The sequence below is a fragment of the Rhamphochromis longiceps genome, linkage group LG17 (assembly GCF_057381845.1).
Source record: "Rhamphochromis longiceps isolate RC_006_pf linkage group LG17, R_longiceps_female_GT1.1, whole genome shotgun sequence".
Classification (NCBI taxonomy): Eukaryota; Metazoa; Chordata; class Actinopteri; order Cichliformes; family Cichlidae; genus Rhamphochromis; species Rhamphochromis longiceps.
The window spans coordinates 22,635,988-22,655,266 of record NC_140573.1 but is presented as its reverse complement, the minus strand read 5'-3'; the positions used below and the strand labels follow the sequence as shown (position 1 = coordinate 22,655,266).

Sequence of the window (19,279 nt, the reverse complement as noted above, 5' to 3'; positions counted from 1 at the left end):
TGTAGCACCGAGAGTGTGTGTGCACTTTGTGTGTCAGGCCACAGAAATGTCTGAACTTCAAAGCTGCTGCTGCTGCAAGATTACATAAAATGATTATTTTTTATAAAAATTATCTCAGTTGTCTTTAGTTTAGTGTGGTTTGCGATGTGTTGGCTGATTTGGGGCCTTATTTTTCCAGACTGACTCAGGACTCATATGGAGCAGTTGGATGGCGGCAGGGCCTTGTCATTTTGTGGCAACAACAGCACTGCCTACAGTGTGAAAAATGGCGTGCTGAACAATCCGTGCTTCGTGGATGCTCTCAACCTGGTTCCTCATGTCTTCCTGCTCTTCATTACCTTCCCCATCCTCTTCATTGGTATGTAACACACTGCTGTATTTGTGACTCTTAGAAAAAAAAGTTTTTCTTCTTGGAAACTACTTTTAATTTTTCATGTAATTAATTTATGATAAATGTCAAGTGGGAGCTTTTTTCAGATTTGTTATGGAATGATTCAGGTGTATTTTGAAGGACTAAATAAAGAAAATAAACATTTTCACAGGTAAATACTTATCTGCATTATGAACACAAAAGAGTTTTGGTATATCTGCAGCATAAAGTCACAGCTGTGGACCCTGTGTTATGTTTTAGTGTTCCCTGCTTATATCTCTTAAAGCGTCGCCTTCATTACTGGAGTTCACTACAGTTGTCAAGACTGAACTAATCCAGTGAGGATTACTGGATCTGAGTCAAATAGACTGTTTTGATCTTTCTTCTTATTGTGTCACATGCACTTCATTGTGTTTAATGGATATTGGTCTATACATATTCTAGGTGTCAACTATTGTTTTTGGATATGCATTTTGAAGCCTCTGTATTAGTGTTTTGGCTCCTGCTGGATTTTGGACCCAGAGTTTTGGGTGAGAGTGCTATCATCTGAGGCTAGTAAGCTGTATTAGCAAGCTGCATTTATGTAAACTATGGGTGTGATGTGGAGCTATGTTGTCAGGAGCACTTTGCTCCTGGTAGAGTCTCCTAAGACAAATTGAATCAGGGTGAGATGTCAGACAAAAAGCTGACAAGCCCTTTGATGAAAAACAAAATTAAGACTCCAGTTTACCCTGCATAGGACAGGGTCAATGGGGCCCCACGCTGGTGCCAGAACAGAGGTAGGCTTTTTGCCTCTTGTATAACAGTTTTTTTCCCAGTCATTGAGAGCGTTGCTTCCATGCACCTTTAGTCCAGACTTACCCAGCTTTCATGTTTTTTGTCACCCCTACAGGGGTGTTACTGGGAGGAACGGCCTACCCGATCTGACTGTTATTGAACCTCTGTACTAATGACATTTGGTTAGTTGATTTTTGTTAGCAAGTGATTAATTGCGTAATAGTCATCCTCATAATGGTGAATCAGGGACACTGATGTTATGTTTCAAACATTTTGAACTGCAAATGTACCAAATTTGATCCAACAGAAATGAAGGCCCTGTGGGGTAAAATAAAAAACTAATATTTACTATGTCATAGTATTAGATATTTTAAGAAACCATTACCTTTGGTATTTAACTAAAATTAATCAATTGTTACTTGTGAGATTGGAGCTGATTGGAGTTTAGTTCCACACTCAATAACATCTCTATCGCTCAGTGAACTCATCATTTCCCTGCAGTTATGGCGTTTAGCTGAGAAAGGTCGCGGGGTTTATCGGAGCTGACATTTTTTAAAGGCCAAAAGAGCATCTTTATTTAAAGTATGAAGCAATATGACAGCGTCTCAACTTGTTTCTCAACAGCATAGGAGAAAAAGATTTGCTTCAGGGCTGGATTTAAAGTTAGTGTTTTGGTAACATTTGTATTGACGCTTTCTTAGTTCAGAAATTCTGGCTATACTTTAGCTTTTTTTTTAGGTCTTATAACATTTTGAAGAAGGGCCAAATATAACCAATGAACTGATAGACTGGGACCAAAAAAACCCCATATTGGCCTAGCCATTTCGAGTCAAGATTTCAGCTATGAAGCAAACTGACCGAACCCAGCAGTCGTTAACAAGCATTTTTTTTTCTTGTAGTCATTATTTTCCCATCAAAGAAAGCATATGAGGCTACTGAAAGAAGGAGGAGAACTTAATTGCATGGGAAACATGGCAGGAAGGCAATGATCATAAGGCCAGTTTGATTCATTCGTGTTTACGACTAAAAATAGATGCTTGTGAAGTGTAAAATATGTTTAGGAGCATGTGAATGAATAAAGAAAATATAGGTTTCAGCCAAGCAGCCCCTATAGTTTTTAATACAACACCAGTAAAGATGTTCTGCACATTTAGATTACTTTTAAAATGAACAGTATAAATGTACCAATAAATTATATCCATCCATACATCCATCCAGCTATTTTCTGCCACTTATCACTTTAAAGAAATGAAACCTTTTTTTCATGGGATAGTAAAATATATAAGGTGACATTAAAATAGTGATTTGCTGACTTCAATTGCCTGACAGGGATGTGGTCAGAAAGTGTCTGGAAAGAAAGGAACAAAAACCCTTTTCTAGGGCTTTGAAGTGAATGATGAAATCCCTTGTCTGACTTGTCTGAGCTGTGTTACTGTAATCTTCTATTCTAGCATGACTCTGTGTAATCTGACTGACTGAGCAGATGTGTGGGTGATTTTAACTTTCCCTGTTGTGCTCGCTCGCTTGGGAATACACACACGTGCACTGTTTTTGCTATCTTTGTGCGGTCGCTCATTGACATGATGCGTTTTCTTGCCCTTCTTTAACCCCAGCCATTAAGCAAAATCTTAACATGAAAAATGCAAATGTTTTGAAGATCTGTCACATGTACTCCTATCAGATATGTCCTTGTGATAATAGTTTTGAGACAAACATTGGTCCTCAGAAAGATAGCAAAACACAGACACGCGCACACACACACACACACACACACACACACACACACACACACACACACACACACACACACACACACACACACTATAATTTCAGAGGACAAGCATTACATTAAAAATATGTTTTTATTTGTAAATGCGATGATTTCTGATATGATTCATGTTTAAGAAAACACATCTCCATCTGTAAAAAGAAAAAAGCGTTAGGTCCCCACAACATGACAAAAACTTGGAGCATACACACATATCCTTGACACGAATGTCATCATTAAGCTGTTTTGAGGAGTGGTTAAGATGGGATTAGATTGATGGTTCAGTGATCCACTGGGATCTTGGCTGTTGTTGCTGGAACAAGTAAAACACACAGGAACAAAAGAGCAGTCAAAATCAGTACTGGCAAATTATTAATTGAGAATATTGTGTGGGTTAGGTTTGAAAATATTAATATTCAAGTTCCTACACACCCATTTACTCTTCGTTTGATTTTTCCCTTGTTAGACAATGAAAAGAAAACTAAATATGAGTAATGACAAAAAGAAAAATGCCAGAAAAATTAAAGAAAACAGAAAAGAAGTAAGAAGAAAGAGGTTGAAGAATGACGAGGTATCGATCAAACTAACAAACAAGAATGAAATATGTATTTATTAAAGGTTTCGAGTCATTGCAGGGAATAACTTACTGAATGCTTGGCTGGTTATCTGTGTTGTTTGCGTTTGTGTGTCTCGGTGTAGTCAGTATTTTATGGGAATGGTTCTGACCATAAGCCCTCAGCTCTCTCCCCGAGGACTCACTAATTGATGCTTCCTGGTTGTAGTTTTTCATGGTCTCTGTGCCCTAAGGCTCCAAAATGGCTTCAGTCCATTGAGTTAAGAGCAGAATCAAATCTAATAATAGAGACTGGTGGAATAAATTAAACTCTATTACTAAAGCAGCAAGACTTTAATTACATGTAGAAGTAAATGCTGTAGAAAAAAGGCAGACTTGGAAAAAGTCCATATGCAAGTAATTTGATAATTACATACTTACTCAAATTTATTTTCAAGCACAGATAGTAAATATTTGATGGGTACAAGATTGCCTAACGTGAATTTATTAAGAATATAATTAGCAGTTTGGACTTTAACATAATTAGTAGTTGCTGCCTTATTGAACGACTGTATCATTGATTGAATATGTCTTAATACATAAGGTACCTGAATATACATTCATCTGACACTCTATTAGGTACATCTTACTTGTACTGGACTGAATTATTTTTTGCCTTCAGAACTGCTTTAATTCTTCATGGCTTTGATTCAACAAGGTGCTGGAAACTTTACTCAGAAATACTGGCCCACGTTGATATGAAGGTATAACCATTGCTGAAGATATTTTTGGGCTGCACATTCATCATGTAAATCTCCCAATTCACCACATCCCAAAGGTACTGGATAGTATTGAAATTATGGAGACCATTTAAGTAAAGTCATCTCACCATAATGTTTATGGAACCAATTGGAAATGATCAGAGTTTTGTGACATGGCATGTTGTCCAGGTGGAACCACATTCAGAAGATGTTTGTGCCAAATTCTGACCCTCTAATCTTAATGTTGGAGCTGAACTTTGGACTCATCAAGGTGAAAAGACGGATTCTTATATAATGCATTTCTACTTTACAAAAGCACTTTCTACCTAGTGTTTGGCCACATTCATACTCACATGAACACATCGGGAAGGAGCTTGGGGTGTAGTACCTTCCCTTAGGCACACATGCGATTTTGAGTAGCCAGGGGTCAAATTAGTAGATGGCCTGCTCTAACTCCTAAGCTACAGTCATCTCAGTTTCTCGAACCTCATCAGACCAGACAATGTTGTTCCTACTACTGTCAAGTTTTTGGGAGCCTGTGTGAATTGGCACCTACATTTTCTGTTCTTAGCTGACAGGATTGGCACCTGGTGTGGTCTTCTGCTGCTTGAAGGTTTGATGTGGTCTTCTACCTTGGTAGCTACGAGTGGTTATTTGACTTACTGTTGCCTTCCTATCAGTTTGCAGAAGACTTATCATTTTCCTCTCACTTTTGGCATCAACAAGGCATTTTCGATAAGTTATCTTCTATGGGCCATTCTCTGTAAACCCTAGAGATGGTTATGTGGGAAAATACAAGCAAACCAGGAGTTTCTGAAACACACAGGCCAGCTCATCTGACAACAACCATGCCACATGGAAAGTCAGTTAAATGACCTTTCTTCCCCATTCTGATACTCAGTTTGAACTTCAGCAGATTGTCCTGACCATGTTTACGTGCCTTAATTTGTTTTAATTTGCGGTCAAGTATTGTTCCAATTTGCTTAAAAAAGCAGCCGAACAGGTGTACCCAGTAAAGTATATTACAGCTTTTTCTGATGGCTTAAGCACATTTTTTGTAACTATTGGCTATTTTTGCAAAACTCTACACACAAATAAGAAAACTCTTCACCCATTGTAGTTTTCTTGTAAAAGCGAACAACTCTTGCTTAGCTCTCCACACCTTTGTAAAAATGGTATTTTGGTATCCAACAGTTAACACAAGCCATCATATTAATAAGCACACAATGCACCAACTAAACACTGATGGTATGAATAAAAAACACATCTGGCTTTTCCTTTCTCTGTGCACAAGGTAGGCTATGTCAGTTTGAGCTCATACTTTTGTCATAGGTCTGTAAACATAGAGGGATCCAAACTTCAGGTACTGGTGTTTACTTACACACATCAAAACAAACACAAGTGTTTATTCCCAAGTCCAAACAAAACAGTAATTTCACTGAGGAAAAAAAAAAAGTCTACATCGTGTCGTCTCTCTGGGTCCGGCCACAAAATTTCATCAACATCACATGCAATGTCCTCGAGTCCAAGGCACCGGGGAAAATATCTCCTGGAATGGCGTATCCAGGCCTGACATGATGCCTGGTCAATATCCCCACATGCCTCCTCCATTGCCTGTAAAAGGGTTATGCGTTGATGCGGATGACGGTCATAGACCAAAAAGCTCTCCAGAGAGTGATCCGTACAGCAGAACGCTGCTGCAGGATTGCTCTCCCCCCGCTTCAGGACACCTACACCAGGAGATGCCGGACTACAGCAGCGCAGATACTGAAGGACCCGTCCCATCCTGGCAACAAACTGTTCCAACTTCTGCAATCTGGTAGAAGGTTCCGCATCTTCCGGGCAAGGACAGAGAGACTCAAGAGGAGCTTCTATCCCCAAGCCATCCGTGCCCTAAACACACACACCCGCCCTCTCACATCATCTATAATTGACTGAGTCAGGACTCTTCCAGACACTCTAAACCAAGGAACAATGTACATTTCAATTCTTTTAATTTTAAATATGTTTATATTGTGTATCCTGTAAAATAGTCAGTCTATTCATATTACAGTTTTTTCTGATTGCTTAAGCACATTTTTTGTAACTATTGGCTAATTTTGCAAAACTCTTCACACAAATAAGAAAACCTGTCACCCAATAATCAAAACATTGTAGTTCTCTTGCAAAAGCAAACACAGCTAGATTAACTCTTCACACCTTCGTAAAAATGGTGTTTCCGTATCAAACAGTACACACAAGCCATCATCTACTAAGCACACAATGCGCCAACTGCACACTGATGGTATGAATACAAAACACATCTGGCTTTTGCTTTCTCTGTGCACAAGGTAGGCTATGTCAGTTTGAGCTCATACTTCTGTCATAGATCCATAAGCATAGAGGGATCCAAACTTCAAGTACTGGTGTTTATCCAAACACATCAAAACAAACACAAGTGTTTATTTCCAAGTATAGGATTATTTGCAATCGCCATAATGACTATATGGGTTACTTGGCCTGCAGTGAACATGCTTCCTCTGCCCCCAGCATCTGGTTGTCTAGCAATTCTGTAAAGTAACAATTTCAGTATTTTTACATCAATGGTATTGGTGTGTTTGTCATCAGCATATGGCAGTGCTACAAATCTTAGTGCAAAGTGACTGTACTAACCGATTCTCATTTCGAAATGTCCTTATGATGCCTGCTACAGTGTAGCGGCTCAAGTTAGGCTGAACCCGTTGGCCAGCTTCCCTCAGGGTCATTCCATGGTTGAATACATGGTCCACTATTGTAGCTCTGATGTCATCAGTAATTCTATTTCTTACTCTTCTTACCCTTCCTCCTCCCCCTCCTCTTGCTCCTCCTTGTCCTCTTCCTCTAACTTCACCTCCTTGTCCTTGTTGTCCTCTTTGTCCTACTGCTTCACCTCCACGTCCTCTTCCTCGGCCTCCTCTAATTCTCACTCGTCTCACTCTTCCTGCTCCCTCCATTGTACTCCACACGGACAGCTTACCTGTAGCTTATTTATAGTGCTTAGGCTGATTGGAAAGTGAACTAATTATCTAAAACAGTTTTCACATGTGGCAGTGTGCCCGACAGTTGGCAAAATACTGTAAATAATAGCCATAAATGTGTATAGTTTTGTTAGGAGTGTGTTGATCATTTGGAAATTGAGTGTAAAGCAGTGAGTTGTGTTTACAGTTCTGCAGAAAGAGTGCTGTGCAGTGGATTGTAGCTACAGGTTTGCAAAGTGTGTGTTACAAAATGGCAAACTGAGTGCAAAGCAGTGTTTGTGCTTTTAGTTTTGCAAACTCGGTGAGTGATTTTGGTATAAGTATTAATAGTTTTTGAAATTGTGCTATAAGAATCACAGTTAGGGTTTAAGCATTCAGAAAAAACTGTAACTGTACTAGTGATAGTTTCTCTTTGTCTTTTCTAACTGCCAGAATATATTAATATGTTAAGATTTGAAGGTTAAATCTGGTCCTAATTTATCAAAGTATTCACTATTTTGTATGGTTGGAACTAATATTATGCATTACTTCTGTGACTTTTCACAGTTGGGCTCTTTCTAGATTGCACATGCTTTCAGGACCTCTCTTTTACAGTTTTTTTGTAACATAACATGAAATAAATATGACGTGAATTTTGTTGTCCTCTTAAGTTAACATATCTTCCCAAAAGATTCCTGATGCATTTAAAAGCATGGTTTGGAGTTGTTTTGATCATACACACAAATGCAGAGATTTTCAAAGGTCAAAGTTGTAAGTGTTGTCATGTGTGATTCATGTTTATGTTTAAAGTTATTTTCTTCATCCGTGAACAATGATTTTCACTCGGTTATGACATGAATATAAACCAGCAGAATTACTTGGAGAGTGAAAGTAAATTGATGCAAATCGGTTGTGCTTTGAAGTCACATTTATAAACAAATTTTTTGGATCCACCATCTATTTTTTTTTTTTGCTTCTGTTACGCTTTTCTGCACACACTCTCACCTCTGACAACATCGCAAGCTCGGATGCACTGTCTTGTGTTTTTGTCCAACAGGTTGGGGCAGTCAGAGCTCTAAAGTCCAGATCCATCATAACACATGGCTTCATTTCCCTGGGCACAACATGAGGTGGATCCTCACCTTCTTGCTGCTATTAGTCCATGTCTGTGAGTTTTCAGAAGGCATCGTCTGCAACATGTGAGACCTCAGAATGTTTTTTTTAATCAAACATAAGCAAATAAAAATAAGCTTTTTTTGTTTTTTAGTTGTCTTTAGTTAAATAAATGGTTTGCATGTTAATTATTATATATTTTGTGTTTGCCTCTTACTGTAGGGTGATGGGTACCAACCACCTCCATCTCTTCATGCCAGCATTCATGGGTTTTGTAGCAGCCACAACATCAGTCGTTTACTACCACAACATAGAAACATCCAACTTTCCCAAACTGCTGCTTGGTAAGACAGTGAGGGGCGCTTAATATGACCCATTTTGTTTATTTGACCAAATAAACAGCCAAGCAATTCTGTTTAGTCAATATAAAAGAGGATAATTAAGATTAGCACCCCTTCCTTAATTAAAACAGAAAAAACAAAAATATAAACCAATTAACTTGGTTTCAAATTATCAACCTTCCCTTTGGAATTTTAACAAATAATTATAATCATAAAACAAAATGCAGGAGGTTGAGTGAGGAGTATCTATCAAAAAACGGACGCTCATTAGATGCAAGGATGTTTCAACAACAATGGCAGGTTAGCATGTGGATGTTTTGCAGACATTTCATGTGAAATTTGCTAATCCTAAGAATATAGACGTGCCTCGCTAGAGTTCATCCACTTTCTCAGCATTTCCTGAGATTATTTCCTCTGTTTGCTAGGTGGTATATACTGAATCTATAAGCAGGTACTTCTCTTGAAGGCTTGTGAAAGCAATATCAACACTAGCTCCATCCATTATCTCCATCCAGATGAGTGTTTTAGCTTAGGTTCATGTATAATCTACAAACATCTGCCACACTGGCAATAAAGTGGACTATTAAGCAGCACCTATTGCTGACAAGTTAAAGATCAAAAGGTTTATTGGGTAATGACAAGCCAATAGGGAAGGAGATATCAGTCACAGTGATTCTTGGGGACAGTTCAGGTTACGCCAAAGAGAGGTGGTCCACAGAACTGTTTAAGAGGGTTTTGCTCAGAGTGTGTGTGGTAGGTTTGGGCAAGATACTTGGAAATGGGCCATTTGTCTGTTTTGCACCATCGAATAGAGTTGTTGCATGGTGTGACGGCCAAAGGGTGGGAATCCGAGACTTCACCTGGACTCAGAGAGAGTTGAAAAACAAAGCAGTAAACAGACCAGTGCGAGTGTGACATACAAATTATATTGCACGTTTGAAAAGGCATGTGAATTGACCATAAAAACTGTGAATGTGCATCCTGGTGTAAACAGAAAGCAAAGGCATGCCCAACTAGGAATGAATGGTTGATGTTTTCATGGTTTCCAAGAATCTTATTTTCTGCATAGTCAACACTCAAAATAGACTTTTAATATGTGCTCCCTGGGAGGAGTTCCAGAAGGTCCGTTTCAATGACCTAAAGTTGTTTTTGTGTGGACAAGAGGCCAAAATACAAAGAAAAATTCAGCTTTTTAGGGTACTGTATGATCTTCCAAAGCACAATTATGATAGCAGTGATGCGGCATCTGTGACTGTCATGCTGCTTTTTGTCTCTTTTCTCAAAGTCCTTTTCATCTACTGGGTGCTGGCATTCATCACAAAGTCCATAAAGTTGTGGAAATTTGCTGAGGACAAAGGTGCAGCACAGTATCTCAGGTTGTACATCACTGCACTGTTAGTGATCCTGTATGGACTTCTGATGGCCGTGGAGATCAACGTCATCAGAGTGAGGGTGAGGAAATACATTTCACGCTACGTCGGTTTAGTTCAAGGAGCTTTGTTTCTTGTAGATTGCAATCATCCTGGCATCCCAAAATAGTTTTGTTTTTCTTGTTTTTTCCTGTGTAGTTAATTTTGTTAATTTTGTCTTTGTGTCTTCTAGAAATATGTATTCTTTGCGAACCCTCAGAAAGTTAAACCACCAGAAGATTTACAGGATTTGGGGGTTCGTTTTCTGCAGCCTTTTGTCAACCTGCTGTCAAAGGTAGATTTTCAGAACCATTATTAACACAAAAAGGTTAAAATGCAAATTCTAAAGTATATAATTAAAATAATCTGTCAGTGCGCCACACGGCAGCTGTGGCTACAATGTAGCTTGCCATCACTAGTGTGTGAATGGGTGGATGACTGAACGTGTAAAGCGCTTTGGAGTCTTTATGGACTATGTAAAGCGCTATACAAATACAGGCCATTTACCATTTACCATTTTAATATTTAGACCACAAGTACTAAAAACCAAGAGAAGGAACTTATTTTGTGTTTTAATGCCTCGTAACCCGTGTGGTGTCCTCGGGTCAAAAATGGTCCCTAGGTGAATGGCAAACAAGTATATGGGAATCCCGAGGACACCACACGGTCAATATTGAGTGTGGCAAATTTTTACTGGAACGCAACTTGGCAGCACAGCACAGAAAATTCTTGGCTCGTTTTTTAGGCGACATATTGGTGGATGAATCCTCTCATCATCGGAGCCCATAAGAGGCCTATAGAGCTGAAGAAGATCGGCAAGCTGCCCATCGCCATGAGAGCCCTCACCAACTACCTGCGGCTTAAAGACGCCTATGAGGATCAGAGGGTGAGCAGATGGAAGCCGTAAAATAATTTAATTTCACTGCAGTGATTTCCAGTGGTTGTTCTAAATTAAAATATACAGATCTAATTAATTTCTCTGCTTTTTCCTTCTATCCTCCGCCCTCACAGACACCTGAGGACCCAGATAGGTCTCCATCGATCTGGCGCTCCATGTATCGAGCATTTGGCCGTCCCATCCTGCTCAGCAGCACCTTCCGCTACTTGGCAGATCTGCTGGGCTTTGCTGGGCCCCTCTGCATCTCTAGGATCGTTGAGCAGCTAAATTCTGAAAAAGATGTTCCAGAAGGCAACAACACAACGGTGAGTGTTTAAGATGTATGACCTTTAAGAAAAGACGCCTTAGTACTGTTTACACAAGGCCAGCAGATTTTTTCTACACAAACACATTTGTTTATGGACTTCTGTATAACGGAGGGTTCAACCTTTCTTTCTTTCAAGCTTTTTTCCATCATCACTGGTTGCATAATTACAGTTCATTATGGAATATTACGGCGTGTTACGAAGTCTGTTTTTTTATTGTATAGTGTGTTTTATATGACTGGTTCGGACTCTAGAGTCATTTAAATTTTGGGTTTCTTCGTGTTTTATTTTTTAATTTCAGTTAGATTTCCTGCCTTTGCTCTTTTTCCCGCCGTGTCATTTCCACATAGTGTTCAGTTAGCAAATCAGCCTCCTGTGTGGACTTAATACTTGTAACTAGAGATGGCACGATACCACTTTTTTATGTCCGATACCGATACCGATATCATAAATTTGGATATCTGCCGATACCGATATGAATCCGATATAGTGTTTTTTAATCAACAAAACTGTTTTTTTTTAAATATCTTGCTGCATTTTGTATAAGTTCATACTCAAGTTTAAAACAACAACTACACTAAAGCTATTCTGTTATACCTGTATGCAAAAAAAAAATATTTCATAGTTCAGCAATACTGATCAATCTAATAAACTCAAACCTACACCATCCTCCCTATTCTGGTATTTTAAAGAGTACTTAGCATAAATATTAAGCAACCTAACTAATAGGGTTCCAACTCCCAGCAACAACAAAAATAAATAAATAAAAAATAGGGAACCACCCCTCACGCTCCACCTCATGATGCTTAATCGACGTAATCAACCTTAATTTGATGCAGTGTGAAAAAAAATGCACAGAAATCAATTATTTTTCAAGAAATATTAAATAGATTCAACATCTTTCTTCAACAGAATTGCAGACTGCACAGATGGTACCTTCCCAAAGGAAAAAGTACTATAGCTTACTAGGGTATATATATTAGACTTAATAGTTACTATATACAGTAATTGACTAATATTCATTTTACATCAAATTAAAACTTTGGGTGTCAGATAATTATTTATTAAAAGCTAGACATTTTAAATGAGAATAAGAAAGAAAAGTATGTCTTTGTGCCCCCTTTTCCCAGTTAATGCCCTATCGGCCCCTCTGGCTAAACTTTGCTAGATCCGCCCCTGCACAGTTACCAGCGTCAGCTACGTAGAAAAAGATCCTCGAGTAGAAAGTAATATTAAATAAATTCTAACAACAGCTGATCAAGCTTAAACGTGCTGCTGTTGTTCAGCCGCTGGTTTCCTCTTTCTGGTGCAAAGTGGGCCAAAAGCAAACTAGAGACACGGACTCGCGACAGAAAAGCCGATCAGCTGATCGTTAAGCAGTTTCATGATTGAAGTAGCAGCAGGAGAGGCAGTCGCTTGTTAAGCTTAACACAGGAATGCTTTACAAACATTTAGAGATGGACTTACACACTTGCTTTACTTCTCTCGGGAAAACTTTGTCGGATATGAAATGCCGGGTTGCTAGCGAAGCTCCAAATGCTATCCAGACCACCGACAGGTCCCGCATGCCACAGCCGCTCTATCACGTGATGCATACTGCTCCGACGTGCTAACGTTCTGAGGTGAGTTACGGTGTGTTGCAAGTTTTGTGAGGTGCTTTCGTGATATTTAATGGATCGGATTACATTTTTTTTATTTTTCTCCGATATCCGATCCAGTAATTTAGGTCAGTATCGGACCGATACCGATACGTAATATCGGATCGGTCCATCTCTACTTGTAACCAAGCTTTCTTGTGTTCTTGGTGTTTTTTTTGTTTTCCTTTATGGTCCTAGTTGATTTCCTCATACATAATGCTTTGGATGTTTGGTTGTTCACTTTTTTGTGAATTTTTTCTTAGCTGTGAATTTTTTGCCGACTGCTTCTTGCATTTGGGTCCTCTTTCCTTTCAGAGGTGTATTTGTTTAAAAATGACCCATTCTGCTCATTTCCAGCTCTGCATTCTTGTTCTTGGACGTTTCATGATTCACAGCTCAGCATAAACATCATTTTTCTTATACTAGGTTTTGGTGCTAACATGTCAGAGAGCTGAGTGATTAAGATTACCTCATTAGGAATATACACTCTCTCTGACATCATACATTTCTAAGAGTAGAAAAAACAGACTATTAAGCTTAGAGAGTCACGCCTGAGCTTTAGGCTCTCAGGGATTGTTTATAACATAGTTCATGTAACATAATACTAACCCTAATATTTGTTATTTAAAAAAATATAAGAATTAAGAATTTAACAATATAAAAACATCATAAAGTAAGAAAAAGCAGACCTCCAGTATATATAGTATGTTTTAAGAGATGAAGACGTAAAGAGTTTAATGCCATTCGTTTTCCCTTCTGAGAAATCATCCTGGAAACCTGAACCTTTACTCAGGCATAGCTGTTGTCTCCAACACCATCAACAAGACCAAAGCCTTGTTAAGTGTTTATATAAGATCATTATATTAGTGGTTAAGGGCAGATCAGTGAAACATCATGGGTCATTAACACACTATAACTGTTGGGTGGTCCAGTCAGCCAAAGAGTGACTCACTCTAAGCACGACGTCAACAAGGCGTTGGTCACAGTCGCCACATCGTCAACAGTTCGTGTGCGACGCCGTGTCTGACGTGATGATGATTAAGACAAAGTTAAAATGACATCACACACACTTTACGTGGAACAGACCTTGTGGATGTAACTTTAACCAGAGCAGCTTCATGCCTGACTCCTAGCATGAAACCAAACCTGCGTTTCACCTTAACTTTTAATATTTTTCCAAATGTTTTCTCATTTTTTATCTTGAAATCCAAAGTATTTTTCCTCACAAATAAATGAGCACAAAAAACGCTTCCAGGACGTTGTCAGCAATAAATGGTCTTCTGATGTCTGGAAGTTATATTCCACTGAATTCCATATTTGCGTTTTTAGATATTCATTTAAATTCAAGCAGATGATGCTGATTAGATTCAGTCACTAAGTTGCACCTTTTTATAGTAACTTCATACAGTTTCGGGGTTTGGAAATCAGCCATGAAGGACACATGACATCAGGTCATTTGCATAAATCCACAGAGAGCAGAAAATCTCCTCACGTACCAATTCTTATTTTAACCTCTAGAGGCAGGGCCCAGAGGGGCTTACAATGAAGTGACATGAATGCTTAAGTTATGTGAAGTTTTTGTGTTACAAAAGTGGATTTTTTAATGTGGCTAAATCAGCATAGTAACTGATGCTGAACACATAACCAGGTCAGGAGCAGGTTATGTTCAGAATTTGGTTTAAAATTAACAGGAAGCACCACATTTTCATGAATTCTTTTATTTACGATACATTTTATCTGCATTTATTTGCAACTTGCCTTTCTGTTAACACAGTGCACACTGTGTGTTAACACAGTTAAAAACGGGTGTATTGATGTAGAATCGAGTGTTCCACTTAAGGCTTTTATTTTGAAATGATACTTTATGCGGCATGGCCTTCACACAGTTAAAGTGACAGTGAGTGGGAGGCTGTGGAAAGGCCAGACTAGAATTGGGCTTTAGTTCAGTTGTCTCCCCTCAGTCTTTGTTAACTTGTTGTTTTATTCTTGAGTCTGAATTGCTCATTAACTTTTTCGATTTTTGTTATTTTCCTACAACCTCATCGCAGCAAATTCTATTACTAATTTTCAGAATTGCTTCTCATTATAAGATAAGATAAGATAAGATAAGATAAGATAGAACTTTATTAATCCCTCGGGTGGGTTCCTCTGGGAAATTCGACTTCCAAAAAAAGCACAGCAACGACCGAAGTTACAGTTACAGAATTGTTATATATATATATATATATATATATATATATATATATATATATACACACACACACACACACACACACACACACACACACACACACATATATATATAAATACAGAGACAAATATAAATAAAATATACAAAGGGGATAAATAGAATAAATAGGAATAAAAAATAAAAATACAAGTGAATTGCACATTTCAAGTATTGAGTCTATTGCACTGTTGACTATTTACAAAAAGTATTGCACAAGGTATTGTACAGTGAGGTGAAGAGGCACTACAGCTTAGTTGTTCCCCCCTCCTTTGTCCTCCTGTTTCCCCTCCCTCTCCCCTCCAGAGAGGAGTTAAACAGTTTGATGGCGTGTGGAACAAAGGAGTTTTTAAGTCTGTTAGTTCTTGTCTTGGGGAGAAGCAACCTGTCACTGAACAGACTCTTCTGATTGTTTATGGCCGTGTGCAGAGGATGCCTGGCATTGTCCATAATGTCCATCAGTTTCTTTAGTGTCCTTTTCTTTTCCTTTTCTTTTCTTATGGACTTTGTTATACTTGTATTAAGGTACTGAATGAAAATGTTCCTAGAATGCAGTTTTGATAATTCAAGTAAACCAAAAATTGTTCTTAAAATGGCTTTAAAAAAATTAAGCTAATCCATTTGGATGCATAGTAACAGTATATCTGGCTTCCTGTCTGATATCTTAGCATAGACCAGCATGACTCATAATTAGCTCGACCAAACCTGCAGCTCATACACAACATTACAAAACAATATAAATATCTCCCTACAATAAAAAGGGCAGAGCAGACAGAGATCAAGCAGACTGGTCACAGACAGCATTTCTGGCAACCAAATATACACCAGCAGAAGTGATCATAGGCATCAACTCCTCTTAAATCCATGCCAACCTCTCCAAAGGTCATAAAGCAGTCAGGGCTTGTAGGAGAGGCAGAACAGATGCTTTTGTAATGGCAGCGTATTTTCACACAGTCCACTTGGCTGGATGCTGGTATAGTAGATGTTAAGCTGTTGTCAGGTCTGTGCCTGCTGGTTAAAGTGGGTATAATGGGCAATCGAGATAGAGAGCAGAGCATGGCTGCATTTCTGAGTGACATGGAAAATTCCCCACTCACCTCACACTCTCTGCCTCAGTTTAACGTACACAGAGGGACTGCTGAGCGTCACTCTGGGATTTTTGAAGCAACAATTCATGTGTAATTTTTTCAATCCAGATTGATTTATCAGTGTATAAACATTTTTTTTACTGCGCTAGAAATGGGATACATGGATAAAATTCTAATGTGTATTTGTTTAAACGAATTCAGAAATGTAGAAACTAAATAATAAAATATTAGAATAAAATATTCTGTCTCTTTTTTGCCACAAATATAAATATTGTATAAAATTGCTGTATTTGAAAATGCCAACCATGCTTTCTGGTTTAAAACCCTGGCTACATGGGGCTCATGGACAAAGCACTGAGAATCACCATGAATGGCACAGCCATCATTTGCTTGGATACCAGCTGAGGGATAACAATCAGTCTGGATCATAATTTACTTTCATCTTATTATCCCCTTAGAGTTGGAGGTCACTGCAAATCAATAGAAAGTAATTCTGAGTGATCGCCTTTATCCTATGATTACGTAAATGGGAGTAGTTCCTCTCCAGGTGACAGAGGCTCTATCCATGAGTGGTTTCATGAAAATGAATCATGGTTTAGTCTCGACACTCACCAGAGCTCAACTTAAATGAACACTGATGGACTTTGCATCGATGTTTCAGACTTTGCTAAAATAGCAAGCGTTCCTTACTTTCTAAGAGCTCCAGAGACTTGGACAATCATCTCTTTTTCCACAAAGCCCATAGACTATATGTAAATGGATTTAGCCACTATGGTGTAATTTGGGGGGGGATTTCCCCACTTCTGGTCTGCATGCCCCTCCCTCAGCTAGAGCTAAGAGCCAATCCATAGCACAAGAGACAATAAATCTGTTTCTGGCTTTCACTTTTGTGACTTGCGATCCCAGGACAGTAAAGATGACACTGCTTATGAGAGAAAGACCCCAATCCTGTTCCAATTCAACGTCTTATTTTTACCACTGCTGCTGCAGAGTGAAAACCGATTAAATGAAAGAAAAATGAAGTAGAATCTTAACATCAGATTTTACAGAAGATTCTCAATAAGTCCTAGAAATACTCTTTCTTTAGCTGATCATCTAGATAATTTCCTAATAATTATATCAATAATAATAATTTTATTATTATTAAACTGAAAATGTTCTGCAGTTGCATTTTTTATTTACACTGAATGATAAAGAACCTATTTTTGAAACACACTTATTTACATTGTTACTGATGAACGTCCAGAATATCCGTCCAAGGTTGAATTGAAAAACATCTGTATCTGAGAGAATGTTTTCACATATTTTCTAGCAAATTTTGGTTTGTGATTGAAATAGGATATGCTCTTGTTAATGCACCAGCTACTATGGTTTGTGGAACAGACAACAGACTGTCATCGAATGAGAAATCAGTTTGACCTCTGATCAGGTTACAAAGAAGAATCTTATTTTTGTACCTGTTGTCTGCTTGTGTTTGTAGGTCACCCATTTCGAGAACTACCATATGTCTTCCCATGAGCTGCTGCAGAACAGCTCCATCCTGGCTGTTCTTCTCTTCTTGGCTTTAATCCTGCAGAGAACCTTCCTTCAGGCCTCGTACTATGTCACCATTGAAACAGGCATTAACATGCGGGGAGCTCTGCTGGTGAGTGAAGCATCGTGGAAAATGAAAATTCGGACCGGTGTTTCAACACTCGGGTGTCACTTTGGAAAGCTCATCGTGAATGATTTCTATGATGCTTCAGAGTTTTATCAGCTCACACAGCCATTATCTGTCACCTCATGTGACACCAGGCTCTTTTAATTGCTGATGTAAGCCCCAGCTTAATAGCCACATAGAGGTTTCATTGGACACCTGTTCTGAAGTGTAACAACAGTCCGGTAGATTTCAGCTGGCAGTCAGTGTTGAACAGAAACATGGAGGAGGGTTAAAAATTTCCAGGGCTGATGTAAATCGATGATGTGAAGGCATTTAGTTAACATTTCTATTTAATTCAGTTATGTAAGTGATGGGTTTATTTATAGGAGTCCCTCAGTGGGAAAAGTCTTTGGCATTCTGCATAGTGCTGACACTGTCCATTAACCTATTAAAACTTAAAGCTAAAACATTGCTTTTTTTACAAATGTATTTAAAATGCTAAATTCTAAAAGAACGTGCTATGTTATAGGTATCTCTTTTCACATGTATTTTTGGCATTTAGTCTTTATCAAGACAGGCTTGTGCACAGCGGAAGAAGCAGCAAAGTTGCTTTAAATAAGCTAAAATTACTGATAAGTGGTAGTGGTAAAAACTCCCATGGTTAATGTAATTAGATGTTATCCAAATATTTAGTAGGCATTTCTGCATAATTCAGTTATGGCAGTTATAAATATATAGATTCCATTAATGGGATATAGAGTGTCTGGCTCTCCATTAAAACCCAGAATAATACTGCTAGTAATGAATATATTCATGAAAACCACTGTGCCATGAGCTGGAGTCAGCTCAGCAGCAGACGGCAGACAATATTTTATTTCACTTAAACTCTAAGATAGGTACTAAACATCTAACCATTGTTTATTGAGGAACCAGATGGAATGTCCCAGTTCAAAGTGCTGGCCCTGACTCAACTATTTCAGTCAAAAAAAGGTTGGTATTACCATCTGGATTAATTTCTTTTGTGATTTGGTTCTGGGACCAGTGTGGGACCCCACACTCAATAAACACAGGCATCAGGTGGGTCAGGTGGGTTCCACAGCAGCTTGCAAATGTTCAGCGACCTTTTAAAACAAGGTGACTGCCTTTAAAAGGTTGGCATTATAGATGAACTAATATGTCTATCTATCCATCATCTTAAACTTTCCTTCATCTGTCTTATTATCTGTCTTGTCTAGGCAATGATCTACAACAAAATCCTGCGCCTATCCACCTCCAACATGTCAATGGGGGAGATGACGTTGGGGCAGATCAACAACCTGGTTGCTATAGAAACCAACCAGCTCATGTGGTTCCTCTTCCTCTGCCCCAACCTGTGGGCCATGCCCGTGCAGGTAAGATAAGCCATATTCTTAAACATA

The 19,279-nt window shown here is 38.6% G+C and overlaps 1 protein-coding gene across 9 annotated transcripts in view; it reads left to right on the top strand.

Annotated features, from left to right (window-relative positions):
- Positions 1 to 19,279, top strand: part of abcc9 (ATP-binding cassette, sub-family C (CFTR/MRP), member 9) — an 88,385-nt gene that overhangs the window by 16,947 nt on the left and 52,159 nt on the right. For all 9 annotated transcript variants that reach the window (XR_014908210.1, XR_014908211.1, XM_085387041.1 and 6 more), the window contains exons 2-10: positions 179 to 358; positions 8,262 to 8,403; positions 8,540 to 8,661; positions 9,944 to 10,110; positions 10,261 to 10,362; positions 10,813 to 10,953; positions 11,079 to 11,270; positions 17,703 to 17,867; positions 19,097 to 19,252. Coding sequence is in view for 7 of the 9 variants with exons in the window: in XM_085387041.1 (XP_085243167.1) it covers positions 196 to 358; positions 8,262 to 8,403; positions 8,540 to 8,661; positions 9,944 to 10,110; positions 10,261 to 10,362; positions 10,813 to 10,953; positions 11,079 to 11,270; positions 17,703 to 17,867; positions 19,097 to 19,252 (1,350 nt within the window). In the remaining 2 variants the exon portion in view is untranslated. The remainder of the gene's footprint in view (positions 1 to 178; positions 359 to 8,261; positions 8,404 to 8,539; positions 8,662 to 9,943; positions 10,111 to 10,260; positions 10,363 to 10,812; positions 10,954 to 11,078; positions 11,271 to 17,702; positions 17,868 to 19,096; positions 19,253 to 19,279) is intronic.